The 26,465-nt window shown below is 36.4% G+C and overlaps 1 protein-coding gene across 1 annotated transcript in view; it reads right to left on the bottom strand.

Moving 5' to 3' along the window:
- The window catches only part of IMPG2 (interphotoreceptor matrix proteoglycan 2), a 72,657-nt gene that overhangs the window by 16,845 nt on the left and 29,347 nt on the right, over positions 1-26,465 (bottom strand). The window contains exons 6-11 of the mRNA XM_057697288.1: positions 25,914-25,996; positions 19,155-19,316; positions 15,241-15,299; positions 12,817-12,837; positions 6,111-6,355; positions 4,541-4,626 (exon numbers count right to left, since the gene is read on the bottom strand). Coding sequence (XP_057553271.1) covers positions 4,541-4,626; positions 6,111-6,355; positions 12,817-12,837; positions 15,241-15,299; positions 19,155-19,316; positions 25,914-25,996 — 656 coding nt within the window. The remainder of the gene's footprint in view (positions 1-4,540; positions 4,627-6,110; positions 6,356-12,816; positions 12,838-15,240; positions 15,300-19,154; positions 19,317-25,913; positions 25,997-26,465) is intronic.

Below are 26,465 nucleotides of genomic sequence, written 5' to 3'. Positions count from 1 at the left end.
CAAAGTTGAGCTTCTGCACTTCCCTTGGGAAAGCAAAAGGAAAGCTGCCAGCACTTAGCCTGGTGCACTGGAGGACTAAGAGAAGGCATACAAGCTGAAGAATTCTGCCACAAGAGGCAGCAAGAAGTGTCGAGAAGGTGTATCCATAGCAGGTCTGAGAAAAACAGAAAGAAAATATTCAAATGGCCAACAGCTACACGAAAAGATATTCAATATCTCTATCATCAGGGAAGTGCAAATCAAAACCACAATGAAGTATCACCTCACACTTATGAGAACGGCTATTCTCAAAAAGACAGAAGTGCTGGCTAGGGTGGATGGAAAAGGGAACCCATGTGCAGTGCTGGTAGCAATGAAATAGGCACATCCATTGTGGAAAGCAGGACAGCATTTCCTCAAAAAATTAAAAACAGAACTACCACGTGATCCAACAATCCCACTTCTGGATATATGGCTAAAGAAAATTCAATCAGTGTGTTAGATGTCTATAGTACGCCCATGTTCATTGCAGCATTAGTCACAACAGTCGAGATATGGAAACAACCTAAGTGTCCACTGGCGGATGAATAACTAAAGAAGATGTGTTACATAGAGAAAATGGCATATTATTCAGCCATGAAAGAGAAAGAAATCCTGCCATTTATGACAACATGGAGAGACCTTGAGGGCTTTATGCTAAGTGAAATAAGTCAGAAGAATACTGTATGATATCATTTATATGCAGAATCTGAGAAAGCCAAACTCATAAAAACAATCATAGAATGGTGTTTTCCAGGGGCTGGGAGTGGGGAGATGGAGAGACATCAGTTAAAGAGTACAAACCTGCAGTTATAAGCTCAATAAGTTCTGAGTATCTAGTGTACAACATGGTGGCTATAGTTAACAGTACTGTGTTACAAACTTGAAATTTGTCTAAAGAGTAAATCTTAAATATCCTTACCACCAAAAAAAAAAAAGGTAATTATGTGAAGTGATGGAGGTGTTAACTAACTCTATTGTAAGTACTTCACCAATATATAAGTGTATCAAATCATCATATTGTACACCTTAAATGTATACAATGTTGTATGTCAATTATATCTCAATAAAGCTAGGGGGAATAGAAAGAATTGACCAGATGGAGAGAACAAGAGTTCAATTCCAGGTAAACGAAAAGACAACAAACTGAAGTCCAGAATGTAGAAGTACAACAAATAGAAGCTTTTGTTCTGCCAAAGGCTCAGCGCTTTATGAGGCCATCCTTTGGTCTATAAAAATCTCAGGTTAGGAAGTGGGGCTGAGCGTGCACATATGTGCGAATGTAACAAAAGTATCCAATTTTATTACTAGAAAGACTCTTAAGAATCATTTAGTCCACACTTGCCTATGAAAAATAAGGAACTGAGGTTCATAGCAGTTAAATGCCCACAGTTACAAAAAACAGAGAAAAAAAAATCAGAACTAGAATCTGAGTTTCTAGAGTTCGGTCCCCATGCTTCGCTCACTGTACCAGACTGTTCATTGAGGAATACATACTAGTGTATGTACCCAGAGGGCAAAAAGGATTTCCAGGGGAGAAACCGGAGCTGGCCAGCTTGGCAGTCTATTCTCATTCAGGTCAGCACACACGCACAAATCTAAAAGACCCAGGTGAACACAAAGGAGAGGAACCAGTGAAGACCATGCATTTTCTAATATTTAAATGCCTACCATGTTGAATATGGACACTGTTTGTTCGTATATAAGGAAACAAACATTTCTCATTTTTTTTCTATTATCTAAAGCTATGTATGTATTCAGTGAAAAGTAAGAAGGCCGTTTACTCAATACTATATTCTATCCCTCAAAAAAGTTGTTACAATGATGAGAATCATACCATCTCAGGGAATTCACTTGTTTTCCTCTTAATTACCTAAAACCACTTCCAGAAGTGTGTTAAAGCCACCTGTGCTTCCAGCTGAAGCTGGATGCATTTACTGATACATCCCTGTAAATTCTGTGTGCTTTTTTTTCAAAATTCTAAGAGAGATGGCTAAGCTCATTGACCTATGTTTAAGAAATTAGGTTTTATCAGACAGAGCCTATAATCTGACACACATTAAGCTGAATCCTCAGTGAAAAAGAAATCCTCAAGCATGATTACAATATACCTATACGCTAAATTCCTTTTCAGTTCATAAAAAAATTTAAAATAATACACAATATCGTGAATAAAAGTCAAGCCACAAGTAAGCAACATAAAATGTGAAAGTAAACAACTTGACTTTTTAAATAAAGAAGGAAGACCATCTATTCCAAACAAGTACCCCATACAAAAATGGCATGGCAATGAAGCTCTCCCATATATTTTGAAAGGTGAACACATACATGCCAAGAATAGCACTTCATTTATTTTTATATGAATAGATGTTCCCATAGTAACAAATTCAACTCATGAATTCTTCTTTTAGTTCAATGTAGTATATTAACAGGTTCAATATTATACTGGCCAGTTTCACTTCTGCTAATGCCAACTGAAAAGCTTGCTAAGTGCTATAGGAAGCATACTGTGCAACAAATGATTTTCCAAACCAGGAGGCCAAGAGGTGTCAAATTCAATATCCCAACATTCTTACCTCTGAAATAATTTCTAAAAATAAAATCTGATTTAAAAAATCTCATTTCTATTAAAGTACAGAGGGGAAGGAGAGGGAGGAGTGGGAGAATGGGGAAGAGGGAGCAAAAGGGGGTAGGGGGAGGCAGGGGAGGAGGGGGAAGAGGAGGGGAAGCAATAACCAGACACTTCTAATTAATCATTCTTTTCTTTCATGTCTTATTACCACCCATTAACATTCCAATGTCTCCTCAAATTGAAAACTAAGGCGTTGGCTTAAATGCAAATAGAACCACAGAACAGGCAACAGAAATGAACTAATGAGTCCAGTAAGTCAGTGTGTGCCATAATTAAAGGGGTGGGTGACTTCTTTCAACCAAGCTCTAGCCACTTTCTGCAACAGGAAATGTAAACTTAATGATATCAGATCTTCTGGTTTTCAAAAGAAGTTGGAAATCTGCATTTTTATGCAAAAATCTCCTAATTTTTAAATATTGGCTTTTTAAAAATGTTGGCCCCAAAGCACATGCCTATAGCTGGATCTGGTCAGCTGGTCTCCAATCTGCAACCCCTGGCTTATAGAGAAATTCCTGTCTTTTCTGAGATATCACCATAGAAGCCCTGAGTAGAATGGAATTAGAAGGAACGGAGACTAGAGGTGCCATGTTCGCAGTGGATCACCACTCCCTGCACCACACCCTGGATGAACTCCTATGACAGCACCACCTTATTTGTGTAGAAGTCTGTCTGCAACCACCAGACTGGAAACTTATTGTAGGCAAGGCCACACCTTATTCATCTTAGTTTCCCCAGCACTTGGCACATGAAAAGCACAAAATAAATATACTTGAATAAATAAGTGAAGGAATAAACAAACACCAAACAAATGTAATTTCTGATGTCAATCCCCCTCTAATAACCTTTTTTTCTCCAATATGGAACTTGGTGAAAAAGAGTATTTCCAGTGACTCCACATTTCAAAACTGAGTTGCTGTAATGAGCAGAAGTAATGGCTGTATATATCTATAGTTAAGCCAATTTGGGGCAGACTTTCTTAATTTCCATTGCTGGATTAAAGCCAAGAAACAAGTATTTGAAATTAATTAACATTAATTTCTTCTCTGCCATATGAGACAGAAAAGAAGTCTCAAGAGGGTAGAAGGAGTAGGGAATGTAGAAGAAGGGAGTCTCCATTCTGTGACTATGTGATAATAAAAGATCATTATAGACAGTTTAGTCTCCAGTGGTGCTGTGGTTGTTGTTTTAACTGCACTTGAAGCCACTTTCTTTTCTACTGGATGCCTCCCTGTAGATGACGTGGCAAATGGAGGTTTGAAGGGGGCAGAAGAGTACCCAGGGGAGGTGAATGGTAAAAACAAAAAGGAAAGTTCATTCCATGCTGTTTCTGTGCAAATGGGGATTTTTTTGCCCAGGTTAAGAGGAGGCCTGATTTACAGTCCCTGTCATTTGTCAACTAGCCAATACTTTTACTCTGCCTTCTCTCCTTTCCATACAGACACTGTTCTACATGCTTTGGAGTCTAAACTTTTTCTTCAATACAATCCTTGGAACAAAAATCTATACTCTGTATCTATGTACATCAAATTTATAATCTTGGCTATAAAAACTATTTCTGGGTAACTTTTAGACAACAACTTAGTGGGCACTTATAGCTTAATTACCACCAAACAAGTATGAACCATAAATAAGTTTTGTACCATGTGTGGACTTTGGCAATGCCAAATGTGTGGACTTCATTTAACCACTGCGGAAGGCTTAAATTATCTGAACCAATACTTGGGTCCCATGAGCTGACAACTATGACTAATGTTCCAAGGATGATGTAACAGAATATTTGAAATAGGAACAGCTTGGGAAATTCATGATGCCAAAGTAATCAGGTAAGCTGTACAAAGAAAAGAAGCTTGAGGGCCTGGTTCTAGGAGTGAAACACAGAAACATACTTACCAGAATAGATGGTAGGGTTTCCTGAAGACTTGAACTTTGGGTGCTCCAAACTTGGTCTTTACTTTGGGGAAGTAAAACTCCTCTCACTGAAGAAAGAACAACATTAAAGAACATTTTTAGTTGAAACACTATTGTATTTGAGGTTCAGGGACAACTATAAACCAAGTTCTTCCTTTATATAAGCTTAGATTTGGGTAGAACAAATCAGTGAGTTGCTTATAAAATGCTTGATACTTTATTTAAATATTTTACTTATATTAACACAGTCTGTCTAAATTATAAGACCCCAACATAAAATAAATATTCTTCCCATTATGTTTAGGACACTCTGCATTATTTTCTTTCCTTTCTCAAGCAGTTTTTACTCTTTTCAAGATTCCCATGAAGTAGTTGTTCTAAAATTGATTTTTTTTTTTCATTTTTAACAAACTTGAACTGAAATCCCAATGCATTTGGTTGATGCTCAAAATGGAGAAAATTATGCAAAACTTTTTCCTTTTTGGCAGAAAGTGCCTTTGAAAAATGGGGTAAGACACCAGGGAGTTTATCATTATATCAGTACTAAAGAGCCGTAAAGTTAAGAGAGTAGATTGTATAATTTAATTCAGTAAGACTTACTGAATCCCTGCTAGTTACTATAGACTTGGATGAGATTGAGGCTATAAACATTAACAAAGTCAAGTTTCTCTTGTGGAAGTTTTCTCTATGCCAGAGAGATAAATACGTATTATAAAACAATATGAGGGGAATTTATATATGTGAACACAGACAAAAAATGAAGTGATTTTGCCTGGAGGAGAGAAGAAATCAATAAAAGCTAAACAGAAAGGATTGTGAGAAAGGTGATCTGGTGCATACACCAAAAATAGAAGCAGAATCTTTATTCACCTGTTCACTGACATAAAGGGATCGATCAGAAGACAAAGACCCTATTTCTGGAAAATATAAGTATTTTCCAAAACCCTTTTCCAACCGTGTGTTCAGTTATCTTGTCTTCTATGGAAAACAAGTGGTATGAGATCAAAGATAAATATATCTTTTAAGATGATCAAGTCACCTAGAAAGTTGCAGCCACTCAGAACTCTGAAGCTGGCATAACAACAGAAATGGATTTTAGGACGAAAATTCTGAGGAGTTGAAATGTGCATCTACTGAAAGGTCAAAGTACCTGAATTAATTTGTACTGGATATCCTAAAGCTTTTGTTAGACTTGCTTAGAAATTCTGAGAGAGTTGTTGACCTCTTTTTAGGACACCTTCCGGGGGTAGCTCCACCCCAGGCTCCACATAAAAGGAAGACTTCACTATACTGTTTACAGATTTAGCTTCTTAAACAACCTCACTTTGCCTACAGCATATCTTAATCCTCATGCCATTCTTCCACCAGAAACCCCTGACTGACCTACCCAAATTAGCTGCATGGCTAAAGCACCATTCATATCAGGATGGTTTCTGTCTCATGCAGTCTAGAGAGTGCTTAGAACCAAATATATTTGGGGAAATTAGTTTTCCCAGAATATACTGGAAAGAAAACTAAAACTATACCAGGACTTAATGGTTATCCAACTTACCATTGATAAGCTGAAGGGAGTCAGGATCTGGATTCAAAGAGGAGCTCCCCAGCAAAAAATTCTGGTGCAGTGTTTCAGCAATATAATCTCTGAAGTTACTAATTGTATAAACAGCAGTGGGCTTATCATCCAATTCCACAAGACCATGGTTCTCCACCTTGTTGGAGTGAAGGCTAATTAGGTCCCAGGTGGTATTGCTGATGGCCTCACCATTGAAGGTAACTGCGTAGTGAACATCTATGCCACTATGGATGAAAAGAGAAACAGATTAGGTCCTGCCAAGGAAACACAAAGAAAGGAGCTCTGAACCCATGGAGAACAAACATTAGACCTAGAGGAGGAATCTCAGAAAGCATGGATTCCATCACCACTCTCTGAAGACTCTGGGCAACCTTTATCCATCCTCTTCTCCTTCCCAGAGAACAGAGGATTATAGCTCTAAGAACATGGAAAGGGGTCTAAGGAGGTCACAGAGTCAACCCTGCACAATACTTGAGCATTTTCTTCCCCCATGTTCTCACCCCTTCAAAGCCAACTGCTCCTTTTCACTATCAGCCTGCTTCCTTCTTTCCCTACTAGCCTTTCTCCTCCCTGATTTTAAAAAACAAAACCAAACAAAACCTTCTAACTCCACTCAACAATGGGAAATCCTCTCATATCTCTTTATTACTGTTGCTGGATGAGTTATGTACTCCACAACAGGGAGTGAAGCAATGAAGAAGCCTAATTACTATGAACTAAAACATAGTTATCTATTGTGAAAGGAAAATATAAAATATTTGGAAATAAAGCAAATTGATGACCTGTGAGTTTTTTAAATATCATGCTAAAATATTTTCTAATATGACAGTTATCTAAGTCTCGCAGGAGACATACTTTTTTTGATAGCCCAGACAGTTCACAGTCCTATAGTTTAATAGTGAATTGTAAAAAACTACTAAGATGTGATGAGTTTTTTGGCCTGGTAGGAACGATAACTCCAAAGTTTATGATTTTACTAACCTGTAGGGCATTTAGCAATGTTGTATCTAACTTGGCAATCCTTTTTCAGTTAACTATATATATATATATTTCTTTCAAATCCTCTAGAAACTAGCTCTCACTTTTCTGCTGGTTCCCTCATTAATGAGTTGAATAAAACTTTGACAAGTACTAAGAAATAACCGCGTCTGGGAATGGGGCCTTTTCACTACCTTTCCATAAGCAAAGAGAAGATTTCTTGGAATAAAAGATAAAGTGAAAATAAATCAGCAGGAGTTGCTATGTCATTTGATATTTTCTTAAATAGTCATTTTGAAGAAACAACAACAGAATATAAAATTTTTAAGCCAAAAGAATTACTCCTTCTAGACTAACTCAGATTTATCTAATAGCTAAAAACCAACATTTCTGTAAGTGCTTACAATGAGACAGGTATTTCACATGCTTTATCTCATTTAATATTCATAATAAACTCATGAAGGTTTTATTATCTTCAGATCATCGTTAAGAAACCGAGCTTAAAAAAATGTTAAAAGACTTGCCTAAAATTTCACAATACATAAGAGGTAGAGTCAAGATTCAAACACAGATCTGCCTGACTCCAGCACCTGCATTCTGAACTACTATGCTACACTCTCAGTAACCTTAATTAAATTATTACCAGAAAAAAGTCATTTATGAGAATGGCTTTGCTCTATTCATCACTCTGGCTTTCAGCCAGTCTATGAGACACAGCCATCAGAAGCAGTACCCAGCAAGCCACACCAAGGGATGATCCACAAGATCCCTCCAGGGGAAAGGAGAACACCACCCGCCCAAAGATAAACCACTGAAGGCAGATGTGCTATCGAAATAATCTGCCACCTTCAGACATTCTGTAGGAGCAAAATGATGTCCAAAGTAAAGCATTCAAATAAATTAAGCACTTCTTCCTCTGACCTCACTTATATATTCCTTGATTATAGCCTTTGTTGTTTTGTAAAAAGATTCTGTTTATAGTGACTGCCTTGTAGTCTCTCCTTGAGTTTCTATCTCCAGTGTTTGGCTTGGTCCTGGCATTAAGTACCTGTTAAATTAACAGAAATCTATACTTGCCTGAACATAAAGAGAATGCAGCAGCCTAATCAAGGTATTCATATATCTCAAAAACAAAAGTGTCGGGATAACAAGAAGTGTCTCATAGAGTCTAGAAAGAGGATTAGTCAACTAATTTATGCTAGCATTAGTGGAAAGTTTCTGATCAGTGTATTATGACTTCCTTGTAACACAGACCCCCTAGATCGGAGACAGCTACCACAGGCTAGCATGACTTCGATACTGGCCATTAGGATCACGCAACTTGCTTTTCTGATCTCAAGCTTGCAAAAGGAACTTCTGATTATAATTCCCTACAGATTGTACTACGGGGAAAGAATACATGAACTAAGCCAAAGCAATAATTAGTCAGTTGGCAGATATATTTCTTGCTTTAAATAGATTAACTGGCATCCTAGAGAATGCACTGTATTTTGTGGTTTGGTAAATATATATTGGTCTTAAAAGACTTCTTCTTCCTGAGAACACTGGCAGTTCTGGACTTGTCCAGGGCCTACAGGGGATGCCATGAAGGTGCTTCTCCTCACCTGCCACAGAAGCAGCCAGGCACGATGTTCCTGTCCCACTCTGAGTGATGTCAATGAGGTTTTCCTCCCAGATCTGAGAAGCTGCCACTTTCAATGGCACGGTTTAGGGAGCTTTAAAGTGGTAATGGAGCATTTTGACACCCAGATGCCCTACTAGGTGGCAAGGCATCTGCTTGTCTTCTATGAATTCCTTCAATCCCTTAATTTTTCCTGTCAGAATATGTTGATCCATAAGTAATTCCTGATCTCCATTTGTAAAGAAATAAATTCAGGAAAATATCCTAAAATAACCAAATGATGGCCCCAATATGAAATAAAATAGTAAGAGGGACACCTACTGGTCAGAACTCAGCACACCATGTATATCCCAAGTATCTAGCACAATACCTGGCTCAGAGTAGTTCAATAAATACTTTTGAAAATAATGAAAAAGCAAATAGTCGATTTTATTCACTAGTGCAGGCAGACCATTGAAACTGTGCCACTTAAATGACAGTGTGTGATACTCCTGACTTAATTTGAAGGAGTTTTAGTCTCTAAACACGAAAGAGTAATTTTTCACCCTAAAAGGCACGCATATTATCCTCACATGTATATCTTCTGAGGAATCATTTTAGGGACACTGCTTCCCAACCAGAACCCAGCTCTGTGAGGATGTACATGCTTTTTCCAAGCTGTGTGAGATGAACCATGCCTGCATCTCCAGAAAGGTGAGCTTCCCCTTGGGATCTATGCCCAACCTATTAACATGTTAATATGGCTCTAAGACAGGAAGCAGTGATAAGAGGAAAAATGGAGAAGACAAGGCTGTGCCAGTTAGCACTTCAGTTGTCTCCTGGGCTATACAGAAAATCAAACAAGCAGAGTCAAGCCTTTACTGAGCGCTTACCATGTGCTTTGCGTGACTTTTAAATATCATACAGAGAAGATCGGGCGAATTGTTCCTGGATCAAGAAATCTGTGCATATCATGCAGTCTGGGTTAGATTACTGGCCTTACTCTTCACTGGCAAAATATAATTTGTCTCCCAATGTTTCCCTAAAATAACACTTCTAAAAATAACACTTCTAATATCATCTACCTTGTCTAGGAAGGATAAGTTCATTAAAGAAGATAAAATGCCTCACAGAGATACTGCAATTTATTACCAAGTTTTTGTCCTCGAAAGAGAATTCAAAGAAATGCTTGAGGTATCAGAAAACCATCTATTCGCAGATTCGAGAACTTTAGCATGACCCAGAACACACTTAGTTCTGGCATGGTAAATGGAATACAGAGACATCTCAGGATGAGGAACAGAATAAAAGAAAGCCAAGAGAACAAGGAAGTACATAAGATGCAGAATGCACATTAGTGACAAAACATTATCTGATTGAAGAAAGCTGTGCTGGTTCTCTGCATGCAGCAACTCCAAATTAACCAACCATCACTATAGTATCATCTTTCACCTTCTAAACTAAAACTGCTATATGGAGGAAAGTTTCTGTCTGATTTCTATTTCCAGAGACATCAATCATATGGAGGTGAAATTTACCCTTATTCCTCACCTCAAATGCCCCAATTGGCTATTTGACATGTGCAGGTTTTAAATAGAAAAAAATAATGATATCACATCACTGACAATCAATCAAACTAAAGATATTTCAGAGAAACTCAGACATCCCTTCTTCTCTCATACTTCTATTAGGAAGAAGGTGCATACTTACAAGGCCTGGAGGTGAATTTCTGAAGTGTGTACACCTGCCAGATATTTTGTTGATTCACTTCAAATGGATCCTACTAACTTAAAATAATGTGTGCGTCTTGAAAGAGGTACAAAGCAAACAGAAAATTTCATGTGTATATAAATGCTTATGGAGAGAGAGAGGGGGGTTATATATTATATAAACAGACTATTTCTGTACCACATGTTCATTCATATGCACCTCAAAATAAAAGTTATACCAAAAAGTTATGAATAAACTCCAACTGGTTAATATCTGACAATACTGAATAATTTTGTACTTACGTTAAGTACATAAAATCTAATGGTTTCAAACTGAATTACTGTCTGCGTCCCTATAGAGAACTTAGCACTCAGCAACCAAATACCATTCTTTGATCACAGGGTTAATATCAGAATTCGGGTTGCTTTAACATTCTAATCTCCCCGGGGGGCAGCAATTAAACAATCGGGTCTTTTGGCTGAACACTGACCATCAACACATATACCTATCATATACACATACAGAGCAGTCTGCATTTATGAAGAGTACAGAAACCCTAATTCTGTTTATCTTGGGCAAAGTTATCTAATACCTTCTAGTCACATAAGTTATGGCAAATCAGTTTGCCTCTCTCAAGCAAAACTTCCTCACCTCCAAAAGGAGAATGAATAATCTCATTTCCACTATCTCACAGGGATATAAGAAAATAAAATGAAAAAAATAAAAGAACCAGTACTTTGACATATCCCTGAAAGCACTTTCAATTAGACTGTGTTCCTAGGGGACCGAGACCAAGAGTTACTCATTTTTGCAGGCGCAGGATTTGCCCAATTAGCAGACATTTAGTAAATACTTGCTAAAATAGTATCAATGAAAATGAAGAAGTCAGAAAGCTCTTTTCAAATATAAGATATTATATCATATAAATGAAGGTAAAATGACATGGATTGACCTGGAAGGTATTACACTTAGTGAAAAAAGTCAGACTGCAAAAGATAAATACCCTATGTTATCACTTCTATGTGGAATCTAAAAAATAAAATAAACAAATGAATATAACAAAACAGATTCACAGATATAGAGAAACAAACTAGTGGTTCCCCGTGGGAAGAGAGAAGGGAGGAGGGGCAAGGTGGGGGTGGAGGATTAAGAAATACAAACTACTATGTATAAAATAAATAAGCTATGGTACAAGGATATGTTGTACAGCACAGGGAATATAGCTAATATTTTATAATCACTTTAACTGGAACATAATCTATAATAATACTGAATCACTACGTTCTAAACCTGAAACTAATATTATACTATACATCAACTATACTTGAATAAAAAAATAAAACTGTTTTAAAAAGGAAAGATATTACAATGAAATATTAGGTATCTCTAAATATCTCTCTACTTAGCCTATGAATTTGCTTCATATATTCTATATTATGCTTATCAATCTTTCAAGAGAAAGTAAAGTTTAAATAAACTTGAATTCAAAGACAAAATGACAAGCAACCTTCACAAGGAGGATTGACCATGCTTTTACATTACGCTTCTAAGAAATTCCAGAGAGCAGCTGTTTTCACAAATGAACTATGATAGAGATCAACTTTCTGCCTTTCATTTATCACTTAAAATGACTCTTGATTATATTATTCAATGACAATAGTATACTTGAGTTTTCATCAATGCCAATTTTTAATTCTAATTTTAAAACAACATAACTCAATATTTTCAAGTATTTGTCATAGGTTATATTGTACAGCATAGACAATATAGCCAATATTTTATAACTATAAATGAGGTATAACCTTTAAAAATTGTGAATCACTACATTGTACACCTGAAACTTACATAATATTGTAAATCAACTGCACCTCAAAAAAATAAATAAAAATCTAAAAATAAAAATAAATAGATTAAAAAATAAAAGTACTTGTCAGTCAACAGTGCATGACAGAAGTCTGTAAATTACAGCCTGTGAGCTATATCCAGCCCACTGTCCAAGAATTAATGGATTTTATGTTTTTAAATGGTTGAAAAAATCAAAATAACCAAACTTGTGACATGAAAATCATATGAAATTGATATTTCAGGGTCCTTAAATAACGTTTATTGGAATACAGCCACGCTCATTAATTCTCAATATACTGCTTACATCTATTTTCATCTGCTAGTGAGAGGTGAGTACATGCGACAGAGATTGCATAGTGTAAAAAAGTTTAAAATATTTACTATCTGGCTCTTAGCAAAAAATGTTTGCCAACTGATCTGTAAGGAGATGGACAGTGATATCAGAAGTAATAAAAGAATTAAGCCATGCTCCCTTGGACCTAGGGTTACCATATTTTCTAAACTACCTCCTCATTAGCTGGACAGTAAAGAAAGTGCCAAAAGGTACTCTACCTTCCATTTTCCTTAGGGGACCTGAAAATAAAAGTGGAAAGTATTAAGCAGAGTTTAAGAGTGTTGTAATTGTCATATAATTCATCAAAGTATAAGTTCTTAATGTATTTCCTCTGAAATGTTTCCTCAAATGAAAATGCTTGTATAGTAACAGATAACAACAAATTCCTGTACATTGAAGGAAGAGAGTAAAGATGGATAAAATATTCTATTTTAAAATCAATAGTGTTTACTGTCTTTAAACTTGTTAAAAAACTTTTAAACAATTAATATATGGTTATCTCTTTATAAATAAACTTTTTTCAGTAGATCAACAGAGAACTCCAGCTGTTGGCATTAACAAAACTGGGAACACTTTTGCAGGGATACAATGTGTTACATGGTATTAAAATCAATGAAAAGAAAATCAGATGGTATATAGTAAGGTTCTAAGGGCTTGGGAAAGGTCAGGACTGACTAACCTATAGGATTATTGCATAGCCTTTAATATTTATTTATTTATTTATTTATTTAATGTAACAGTTAATAGAACTTCCCATGTGCCAAGAACTGTGCTATGAATTTTACAAAAATTAATTCATTTAACCGTCATGAAAACTTATTAAGGACCATGAGTATCCCCATATTACAGGTAAAGAAACTGAGGAACAAAAAAACTAAATAATTTACACAAAGTATTTCAAAAGTATTTTTCAATAAAGCAGGATTAATCCAAATTGTATAAATTATCTTTTTTTATACAAATGAGAAGCTAAGGCTTGTTAATTTACCCAAAACCATCCAGCCAGAAGTGCCAAAGGCAGGATTTAAACCTAGGCAAGTTGATCCCAAAGGCCATGTTGCCTTTCACGTGCTGCTGAATGAGAGAGGACGTCACCACCTTCTCATGGGAGCTTTAGTCGCAGCTGGAGGCAGTACTCTGTGTGTAAAGCGCTAAGGCTGAACTAGGGAGACAGGTCATGGTGTGACAGTAGGTGGAGGGTCAATTTACCATGCTTGCCCTCACCCCCGTGCCAATAACTAGCTGAGTGTCCTTAGATAAAATACTTAAATTCCCCGTGCTCTGGTTTCTTTATCAGAAAAAATGAGGATAATAGTAACTATTTCATAGCATGGCTGTTGGGGTTAAATGAATTAATATAGATATAAAGCCTGGCGCACTGTACTCATAAGTGCTTGCTGTTATTTCTGGAAAACCCAGAAGCTGTGACAAGACTATGCCAAAGTTAAGATGCAGACATTGTTAATTATGCTTATGCTCCCCTGCATCCAATAGGTGGGCACAGCTACCACTCCCTGCTCCAGACCTTCAGAGGACTCAGTCTAGCACGGAGGTTAACAGCGAGAGCTATCAAGTCAGCCACGTTGCTTCAAAATCCTTCTTATGCTCTAATTTAAAAACTCTCTGACCTTGGGCTAATACTTTATCCTTTTAAACCTGTTTGTTCCTCTGCAAAATAAGCATTAATAATAATATTTTTGCTGAAAGAGTTGAAGATTATGTGAGTTCAGGAATGTAAAGTGGCCAGTACTAAGTATTCACTCAATAAATGCTCACAAGTATTATGCTGCAGGTCTTAAGCAGGGAAGAAATGACTTAAAAAAGGTGTCTGACCTAGTGGGGAAAGCAGGGAGGGTTGGGGGGGGGGAATGAATTGGGAGATTGGGATACCAAATCGTATGCTCTAAATATATGCAGTTTATTGTAAAAAATAAAAAAATTAAAAAAAAAAAAAAAAAAAGAGGTGTCTGATTTACCCAGAACTGTTATGTTGATACACCGAGATGTCAAAGTCACCTCAGTGGAAGGAACACTGACAAGCTTTAGGAGCACACTGAGGTCACATCTAATCTGACTTCAGGCTCCCCTCAGTGCCAAATAAAAGCAGTGCAACTTGTCAGCAGCAAGCTGGGGACATGAATTCCTGAATTCTTACCCTGGCCCAACTACAGATCTAGTGTATCTCCTTGAATATATTATTTTGCTTTTTTCCAACTCAGTTTCCTCATCTGAAAAAACAGCATTAGGAATACAAATTATGGGACTGACATATACACACTACTATATATAAAAGAGATAACTCATAAGGACCTACTATATAGCACAAGGAACTCTACTCAATACTCTGTAATGGCCTATGTGGGAAAAGAATCTAAAAAAAGAGTGGATGTATGTATACGCATAATAGATTCACTTTGCTGTATACCTGAAACTAACACAACATTGTAAATCAACCATACCACAATAAAAATTTAAAAAATAAATTTTTAAAAGGAATATAAATTTAATGAAATAGCATTGAATTAGAGCATTCACATCATTTTGAATCACTGTTGTTAGAGTACATATAATAAACACAAAAGGATATTCCATTTGAAATAAAGAGTGCTATAAAACATGTGCATTTTTTAAAGTCTGTTTACCTAAAGTCAAGTACACGAATGTCCTTATAGCCCGGTAACCCAGTAAATGCATTTTCCACCTGTTAAAAATAAAAATAAAATTTATAACTATGTAGAAATGTAAAAAAAGTGCATAGAAAAAAATGCTTTTAAGAGTAGAATATAAAGTGAACCACTGGGATTTCCTAGGTGGCGCAGTGGTTAAGAATCTGCTTGCCAATACAGGGGACATGGGTCCAATCCCTGCTCCAGGAAGATCCCACATGCCGAGGAGCAATAAGCCTGTACCACAACTATTGAGGCTGCGCTCTAGAGCCTGTGAGCCACAACTAATGAGCCTGTGTGCCACAACTACTGAAGCCCACTCACCTAGAGCCCGTGCTCCGCAACAAGAGAAGCCATGGCAGTGTTTACAACCATTAGAAGCTTGTACACATACGTGGATATATGTGGGTCAGAAGGTTAAGAAAATTACAATTGTTACAATGTTAGAAAATAGTTTTTACCACATCACTGCCACATTTTTCTTTTTCATTTTGTTTTTTAAGGTTCTGATGTGCTTTAACATTAATTTTTCCCAAATTATAAAAAACACATACTTTTGTTGGCAAAGCACTGTTTTTTCCCTTATGTAATGAAATGTGAAAAAAAGGACTAGTTTCAAAAGAGACTGTAATAACATTTTTAAATGTAACTGTATGGATTAGAAATCTGGCCACAGCACACATGCTGACACACAGTCAGGTGTTTATTTCCTGTAAGTATACAATGTCTGGTAGCATCTGTTTCCTCTTCCTGCAACACAAGGGACTGTTGAACACAGCTAACATAAGAAAGAAATCTGCAGATCTGGGCTTAGGCCTTGTCAACTGGTTGTCACAAAGGAGGTTATGAGGCGGTGACTGGTCAAAAGATCAATTTATGAGCATCACAACTGCAGGAACCACTTTTATCACCAAGTTTTTAAAACCAAGCCACATAAATCAATACAAGCTTAGTGACTAGAGTGGGGGGAAATGTTAGATTGGACTAAATCCTTAAAAAATCAGGTTATGCATAAACACATATTTAACAATATCAAACATTTTATCTATAACATTTCAGAAGGTGACAATCTCACCAGATAAGTCACTATGGGGCCAACACTAGAACAAGAGAAATAAGTTGTTAGCAGATTTTGGGGCCATCTCTGGGCATGTGCTTTTAAAACCAAATCCACATACAATCAGGAGAATGGGATTTTTTTTTTTAAATCTTGGTTCACCGAAGATATTCATTCCTTGTGGATAAAGAACCCAAACCCGTGACACTTTTTAGTTACAGTAATTGCCTTGTTTGATTCTCTGAGAGAAAACAGAGAAGTGCTATAATTCTTGGAGGATGGGGGTGGGGACAGAATCCACAGGACTAGGAATCCAAAGACTGAGGGTCAGTCTCAGCTGGTTTCACTGGCAGAGTGGCCAGGTACAAGTCTTCTTTCACAGTACTAATGCTGCCCTGCCCACCAACCACATCAGTTTTTCTAAGATCAAAATGAACGTAGCTGAAAGTACTCCATTAACTGCAAAATGCTATACAACTGCATGTTGTTATTCATACCAAACCCATCTAATCGGGGGCTTTGCCATCTCTTGATTCTAAACACAGATATGTATTCTAATTCATCACACCCAGTTAGCTACTATACAGGTGCCCAGCTGTAAGAAGTCATTCCATTTTATTAACATGAAGATTAATAACAGGTACAATTTAATGAGTGACTACTATGTGCCTGTTGCTTTGAAATATTCTAATCCTTTCAACAATCCCAAGAGATACATATTCTCCCCATTATACGGTTGACAAAACTGAGACTCTGAGAGGCTAACTAATTTGCCCAGGATCGTGCATTTGGTAAATTACTGAATCCGAATTTATTTAATCCCCAATCTTTCTACCGAATTACATGCCTTATCCTCTTTCCCTTGATAAATATGGTTTTAAAATTGGGACCAGGACTGGGAAAACAGTGAGGCTCACCACAACTTCTCACCTGAATTAAAATGAAGGGGGACTCTGTATGATTAAAGGAAAAAACACTTTCAAAGGAAGGAGGAGACTTGATTTTCCCTTCCACTCCTGGAAGCCAAATGACCATGAACAAGTGACCTGCCCTCCTGGGCTTCATCTGTAAAATGGAGATGATTACCCACACGGCTGTTGTTAGCAAACCGACTTAACAGCAGCCTGCAGAACACAAAGCACTATGCGAGGACAAGTGTTGATTCTGTGGCTGTCGTCAGGAATCCACAATCCCAAGCCTATCACAATGACCTTTCCCTCTCTGATGTCATTCTTGGTGGTGTCCCAAGTTTATCTTACTCTTCTCCTCATTAAAAAAAAAAAAGAGAAAAAGGAACAACTTCTGAACCTCAGTCCTCCCAAGGAGGCTTTCTTTTTCCCTGTGTACTTTCCAATATTACCTAAGAAATAATATTGAAGGAACAATCCCTGTCACTGTGTCCTGAAGGGAGAGAGCTTGAGGGCCTCCTTCAGTTTGCAATAAACATGGAGACAGGACCTTTCAGAGACATGACCCTGACTCTGCAGTTCCACACAAAGGAGTGGTTATTGGTAGACATTTTATTCCAGGTAATGGGACATGGATGTAGAAATAGGCCAGAGAAGGAACTGATCCTTCATCACCCTCAAATCACCTCAAGCCAACAGCTACCTACCTCATAAAGTCCCTGTTGGAAATGTTTTTCAGAGTGTTTATTAGACTTTCTCTAAATATGCAGTCATTCAGCACAATTGTTTACCCAAACACTGAGTCTTATTAAAGGTTCCTTAATCCAAGGGCAGAGAGAACCAAACAGCTGATCCAAGACACTATCTGATGCCAGGTGGCCACTGGCCTGGCTGACATTTCTTCCACATACCATACAGCTTCACAACTTGGCCACACAGCTAGGAAAATTAATCGTCTGGCCTACACTCCCTGTGTCTGATGGCTGCAAAGATGCTGCTTGGCTGAGATGCATACTTTTGTTTCTCATCTAGACACAGTGTCTAGAGAGGGAAATTAGTCCAAGATAATGGAATTAAAAAACTTGGCCAAAGAGAACTCCATTAGAGGGATGGAAAAGAAATAAACAGGAAGGAATGATGTGCCCTCTCACTGGACAGAGAGAAGAGATGGGCACTGAGTGTCTTGCTTTCTATACAAGAGCAAAGGCATACAAGGGGGCCAAGAATGGGTCATTTTTGAAAGAAAGAATCTTGAGTTCAAGTCCCTAAATAGAATTCCTCCAGAAAGTAAAGCTGTGGGATGGTCTAATGCACAATTCTTTAAAGAAACCCCTTTTTAAAACTACTTCCAACCAAGGAACAGAGATAAGAAGAAAATTTACTTTTCACTGGATGTCCTTTTGTCCTTTGAACTTGGTGCCTCATACTACCTGTGTACTGACTGTCCAAAATTTTTCAACTTAAAAAAAGATATATATATACATATAACAAATAGAAATATTTATATATAATGAATATAAAATTAAAAGAAATTAAATTTAATATTCCCTCAAGAAAAACAACACACTATATACAGTTTCTCAAAGATGCTCATTTCTCCAAATATTGTCAAGTTAAAGCCATGCCACAGAACACATTCTTCCTTGGCTGTGCAGCCAAAGTTGGAAATAGCATTTATTTGTTAGCAAATGGCAAATGTATACAAAATTTTTTTTCAGTGAAATAGTTCAAGTTTCGGGCGAACTATTCACAGAGCTTTCTGAAGAAATGACTAAATCACCACTCCCTGAATCAAGCAGATGGAAAGCTTAAATCCTAAACCTACCTTTAACCAGTGTTTTTAATATGGGAAATTTACAACGCCAGCAAACTATCTTGTATTCAAAAAGAAAGAAAAGAATAAAAAAATACAAAAAATCACCCACGTTTGAAATAAACTCTTCTACAAGGCGCTGGTGGTGAAAGCTGGAGGGATCCTGCAGTGCTTCACTGTACTCTTCCCCCAGAAGGTGGATACTGAATTCTGCAACCTGCTCAGCTGCTGGTTTTGTGGATTCTTCTATCACATTCTCAACTTCATTGCTAATCTAGATTTTTGGAGAAAGAACAATAAATGTCAACGTTCACTCATTCTGTCAACAAGTATTTATTGATCACCATGATATGCCAGACACTGTGCTGAAGGCAACTTCCGATGACAACTGTTTATACAACATTTGACTCTGAAAGTAACGGGTGGACTTTAAGATATAGGCTAATATTAAAATTACTGTGTATTTGTACATTCCTTTGCATATACAATGACTGGTTCAGGGAAAGACAGAAAATTTTCCACAGATAACCACCAAGGTTCACCATCTGTAAGTGAGTAGAAAAAGAGTTGAAATTATCCATCCATAATTACTAGAGAAATGCAAATCAAAACCACAATGAGATATCACCTCATACCTGTCAGAATGGATATTATCAAAAAGTCTACAAATAACAAATACTGAAAAGGATGTGGAGAAAAGGGAACTCTCCCTCACTGGTAGGAATGTAAATTAGTGCAGTCACTATGGAAAACACTATAGAGGTTCCTTAAAAAACTAAAAATAGAACTGCCATATGACCCAGCAATTCCACTCCTTGGTACATATCCAGAAAAAGTGAAAACACTAATTCAAAAAGATACATGTACCCTAATGTTCATAGCAGCACTCTTTACAATAGCCAAAACATGGAAGCAACCCAAGCGCCCATCAACAGACAACTGGATTAATAAGATGTGATACACACACACACACACACACACACACACACACACACACACACACTGGAATATTACTCAGTCATAAAAAGGAATGAAATACTGCCAATGTCAACAATGTAGATGGGCCTAGAGAATATCATGCTTAGTAAAACAAGTCAGACAGAGAAAGACAAATACTATATGCTATCACCTATATGTGGAATCTAAAAAAATAATACAAATGAATGTATATACAAAACAGAAATAGACTCAGAGACAGAAAATAAACTTGTGGTTACCAAAGGGTAGAGGGATGGGGGAGAGACAAATTAGGAGTATGGGATTAATAGATACAAGCTACTATATAGAAAATAGATAAGCAACAAGGATTTACTGTATAGCACAGGGAATTACACCCATTATCTTATAAAAACCTATAATGGAATAAAATCTGCAAAAATACTGAGTCACTATGCTGTACACCTGAAACTAACACAATATTATAGAGCAACTATACTTCAATTTAAAATTTTGTTACTAAATAAAAGCAAAAAATTTTTAAAGAAAAAAGTTGAAATTATCATCTAAAAATAGTCTAGAACGGTGGTTCTCAAACTTTTTGGTGTTAGGACCCCTGTAAACTCTTAAAATTCACTGAGAAACCCAAAAAAGTTTGGTTTTTGTGGGTTACATCTATAGATACATACCAAACAAAAAATTAAAAGAGATTTTAAATATATTAATTCATTTTAAAATAAGAAACTTGTTACACGTAAAAATGAATAATATATGTTTTACAAAACAAAAAAATTAGTGAGAAGAATAATGTTTATATTTTTACAAATTCTTTAATGTCTGGCTTAATGGAAGATGGCTAGATTCTCATATCCAGCCACACAGATATGTACTGGGTAAGGAAGGAATACATTAATAGCCTTTTCAGATAATTGTGGATAATCTTTTCAGATACTATGCCAAACTCAACAAGTGGAAGTTTTTTAAAAGTTAGTTTCTATGTGGAATCTGAAATCATACCAACAAACTGTTTGTACTCTGTAACAGCTAAATCCAGGTATTCCACAGGTCAAAGCTTTGAGCAACAAAATAAACAGTGGATTATAATCCAAAGAATAAATGAAATATTCATGAGTCTATAATGACATAAGTAAATAATTTAATAAATCAATGAGAGAGAAGTGGCAATAGTTCCTTACAGAAGCATCCCAATTAATAAATGTAGAAGGAATGAGGAAAATAGACTATCACTACTAGAACCCAACAATAATAATTGTTGCATGTAAGATACACTTGTGCTCACCTAATCCAAGTCCCTCCATTTTGATACACAAGAAAAACAGAGATTGAGATGGAAGAATGACTAGCCTAAGGGCTCACAGCAAGCCAATGACAGAGTCAGGAAGAGAACACAGGGGCTTTTTTCACCATATCATCTTTCTGCCCTGATGGATCATTTAATCACAGACCTTCAAAACTTCACAACTGGAAAGAACCTGGAAAATTCCACCATCCTTTCTGATGTTTGAATTCTCTCTATGGTATCCCCCCCAAATATCATTCATCTTCAGTTTAAATGGCTCTGATGAGAAAGTCCTGGAAAGACTTTCAAAGGCAGACCATTACATTTCCAAAAAAGCTCTCTCATGGTTGTAAAGCTCTTAATAAAACCCAAATATATTTCCCTGTAAATTCCCATTGATCCCAGTTCCGCAAGCTGGATGTAAAAACTGTAGTCCCCAGACAGCCCTTCAAATAAGTATAGGCAGCTATCATCTTCCCTGACTTTTCACTAGTTCTTTTCCTCTAGATACTTCTCAGGTTCTTAATGTCTTCCTTAGAGTGTGGTACACATAAGTGAGGTCTGATCAATTAAAATATGGTGTAACTATCACCTTCCTTATAGTAGATTCTAATTTCTATTAATGCAACCTAAAAGTACACTTGCTTTTACTAGTTTTTTCCCTCAGCAATTGCATCATACTGCTGAGTCACACTGAAACTAACAAAAACCTTTAGTCTTAAGGAATTTTGTACAAGACTTTGTCTTCTTGCATATTAAATTTTCTCTCACTAAATTTGAACAGAAACTTCCATTTCCAGTATTACTATAAAAGAAACATCCTTAGTAACCTTACTGCTACAGAATGCCTAAAATGCTAAATAAATATTTTTTAATGTTTTTAATGCATAGCTTGTTTGCAAGAAAATAAGGAAAGCCCCAAGGGATCAAAAAAGATAGCTTAGAAAAATTCAGAGAGATGATTCAGTAATCTATGTGTACACAGAATATCTGGTGATCCCTTGTGACCTAGCCTTTAGTTTTAAATACCACAAAGGGATAGGATATAAAGTGGCATGTCTATACATGTTGAAAAGTCAGATCAAACACTCTTACATAAAGCAAGGATTCTAAAAACTCAACAGACAGTTCGAACAACAAATTAGACTATGTTGAAGGAAGAATAAGTGAACTGGAAGACATTTCTGAATGCAACACAGAGAGACAAAGAAATGAAAGTTAGGCAAGAGTTAACAGACAGAAGATATAAAATGAGGTCAGACATATACCTAATCGTATGAGATAACAGCTGAGAATTTCTTCTCTACACATTTTTGTGAAACTGCAGTACCCACAATACTATATTATATACTACTATATTATAGTTATGGTTAGAGTAGAGACAGTATTTGGGATACTATATAATACTAAATGATATAGTATTGGGGATACTACATCCACAAGCATACCTCGTTTTATTGAGCTCCACTTTATTGCACTTTGCAAAAATGGCATTTTTTATAAATTGAAGGTTTGTGAAAATCCTGACTCAAGCAAGTCCATCAGCACCTTTTTTTCCAAAAGCATTTGCTCACTTCATGTTCCTGTCTCACACATTTTGGTAATTCTCACAGTATTTAAAATGTTTTCATTATTATTATACTTGTTATAGTGATCTGTGATCAGTGATCTTTGGTGGTACTGCCAGACTTCCTCAAGGCTCAGACAATGGTTAGCAGTTTTTAGCAATAAAGTATTTTTAACTAAGGTATGGACATTGTTTTTTTAGACAATGCTATTGTACACTCAACAGACTATAGTAGAGTTTAAATACAACTTTTATATACACTAGGAAACCAAAATATTCATGTGACTTGCTTCATTGCAATATTCACTTTATTATGGTCATCTGGAACTGAACCCACAATATCTCCGAGATATGCCTGTAGTAGTATACTACACTACAGCATAATTACAGTAGTATTCTATATAGCATTTGGGATTCTGCAGTTTCATTAAAATGGGTATAGGAGTATGCTTATGTTTGTTTATTTTGCTTTGGATTTGTTGTACTTCCTTAACATGAGGCTTTATGTCTATTATAAATTTTGAGAAATTCTCAGTCATTATCTCTCATCATTAGATATAGATTTTATATCTATACATAATAGAAAGAAAGAGAGCGAGATCTTAAAAGTAGGACAAAAAGGGCTTCCTAGGTGGCGCAGTGATTAAGAGTCCACCTGCCAATGCAGAGGTCACAGGTTCAATCCCAGCTCCAGGAAGATCCCACATGCCGCGGAGCAACTAAGCCCGTGTGCCAAAAAAAATAAAAAAATAAATAAATAAATAAATAAATAAATAAATAAAAAGTAGGACAAAAAAATAGTCAGATTACCCACAAGGGAATTAGAACTGAATTGTTAGTTGAGTTCTTAGTAGCAACAATAAAAGTTAGAAGATAGTGAAATAAAGCCTTGAAAAAAAAAAACTCAATCTAGAATATAACACAGATTTTAAGTATCTTTCTAGAATAAGGGGATAATAAAGAAATTTTCAGGTGACCCAAAACTGAGATTGAACCAGTGAGAGATTCTCACTAAAATTATACCAGAAGCATATATTTCAGAAGGAAAATTATTCTGGAAAAGAGGTCTAAAATGCAAAAAAAGAGTTTTAAGAAAATAAAGTGGTAAACATCTGGGTAAATGTAAAACAAACTTTAACTTGAAAAAATTAAAAATTATATAAAATAAATATGATGCAGTCAAATTTGTGGGATTAAAAAGAGAGAGAACTAAAAGAGAAAGAACAAAAATACTGAAAAATAGCATATAAAACAGTAGAGTCACCATTTGAACTATTCTAATGTCCTAATGTTCCTGCATTACTCAGGATAAGGATAAAGATGCTGAAAACCTTGAATTTTGCTAGATTAAATATACATAATAACATACAGGGTAAATACTAACAAAACAGAAATAACATATAATTTCTAAAATGGTACCTGGAAAATGTACTAGGAAAAAAACTGAATTGTAAAACTGTACATTAGGCTTCACTTTAAACTAGAGGTACAGGGAATCTAATTCCGGTCATGTATCCCTATACTACTTTGTTTTGCTACTAGTTCTATACATCACCTTCAAATCAATCTCTATGTTTTAGAATGTTCCAACTGATTATATACAACATCTTCATTTCGACTATAGTGAATTCTGTCTCATTCCGTAAATGCTTCCAGACCTAAATCACAACTACTCTGCCTCAAGTTCAGAACTACGGTATCACTTTTTATTCAAATATTTATCAAATGACAATATTTTCTAGTACTGTCCAATTTGGACACAGTTGTACTAAGGGTAAATATTGATTCAAGGATCCCAAACTACCACCAGCCTTGTTCAGTGACAGGGAAGGTGATGGAGCAGAGTAGGATGATTTAACCTGACTTCATAGAAGTTAAAATGTCCAAGTTGGTAAGAAGAGAAGGTGTAAGGTAACAAAACTGTACATTTCTAGTGAATATGTTCAATCAGAATTTGCTTATATTATCGAGGATTTATGCATAATTAACAAAATTTCTAACAAAATGTTTCTATCTTCCTGGAAGTGTATACATTTTCTAAAATTTTGAATGTGATGGAAAGCCAACAATGTTGTTTAGTAGACAGACTACTATTAATAATGATGCATTTATAAAGCATGGTAGGGACTTCCCTGGTGGCACAGTGGTTAAGAATCCACCTGCCAATGCAGGGGACACGGGTTTGATCCCTAGTCTGGGAAGATCCCACGTGCCGCAGAGCAATTAAGCCCGTGCGCCACAACTACTGAGCCTGGACTCTAGAGCCCATGAGCCACAACTTCTGAGCCCACATGCCACAACTACTGAAGCCCACGCGCCTAGAGCTCATGCTCTGCAACAAGAGAAGCCACCACAATGAGAAGCCCACACACTGCAACAGAGTAGCCCCCCACTCACCACAACTAGAGAAAGCCTGCGCGCATCAATGAAGACTCAAAGCAGCCAAAAAATAAATAATTTTTTTTTTTTTTTTAAAAAGCATGGTATTTCTTTAAACTACATAAAATCTATATACTTCCCCTCTGAGGAAAAGAAGACTATTTATTAAGAGACAGAAGAACATAGGCAAAAACCCTCACAGTAAATTATATACAAAGCCCACAAAAGACAGTGAGCTTACCACGATGACAGCTCCCCAGGCCTCGAGTCATTTCATTTACAATCTGAAGCCATTCCTTACCAAAAGCACATTTACTTGGCTCTCCAAGGAATCACAGATTCTTTTTAATGTACTGGTTTTATTTTATTTATTTTTTTAAGGAGACTTCATTTATTTTAAGTCTTGATTGAATCTGTTACAATATTGCTTCTGTTTTATGTTTTGGTTTTTTGGCCACGAGGCATGTGGGATCTCAGGCCCCTGACCAGACATCGAACCTGCACCCTCTGCATTGGAAGTCTTAACCACTGGACCATCAGGGAAGTCCCTTACTGCACTGGTTTTAGAACCTACATTTCCGTAAAGGGAACCACCTGAAGTTTTGTGTAGTCTGGCAAAGGACTATAAATCTCTCTTAATCCCTGTTCTCCACGTTAGAAACTAAACGACGAAACAGAGCCTCACTCACACTCTCTTCCGGCCTCTCCAAGCTGCTCTCTGAGATACCTTCATAGGCGGTCACCCCTGGATATGGAACACTGAGACTGGCACCTAAGTAGAAAAACAAAAACATGTGTATGAATTCAGTCCATGACTAAATCAGAATTCCTACCAAGAAATAAGGAACTGATTTCCATGCAATTCCAATAAGTCATTTGCTTTTTCATCCTAGAAATTCTGCACATTCTAACCTTGAGACACTAACCTTTATCTAGATTCTCCTCAGCACAAGAAATAAATATGATTCATTCCACCAGCATTTATTGATACCCACTATATGTCAGGCTCTGTGTAAGCCTCCAGGAATACAAAGTCCCTATCCTTAAGGAGTATCTAATAAAACAAACACTCTCAGAAAGGGGAACTGGGTGAAGGCTAGAATTGGTCATAAATTATAATTGTTGAAGCTGGACCTCACTGTGCTATTTTTGTATATGTGTGACATTTCTAACACAGAAGAGCTTTTTTTATAAAATCAAAAATAAAGAAAGCAACTACTAATTTATAGGAAACATAAAGG

Source organism: Hippopotamus amphibius, chromosome 10 (genome assembly GCF_030028045.1).
Source record: "Hippopotamus amphibius kiboko isolate mHipAmp2 chromosome 10, mHipAmp2.hap2, whole genome shotgun sequence".
Taxonomy (NCBI): Eukaryota; Metazoa; Chordata; class Mammalia; order Artiodactyla; family Hippopotamidae; genus Hippopotamus; species Hippopotamus amphibius.
This window is presented reverse-complemented; position numbering and strand designations above follow the sequence as displayed.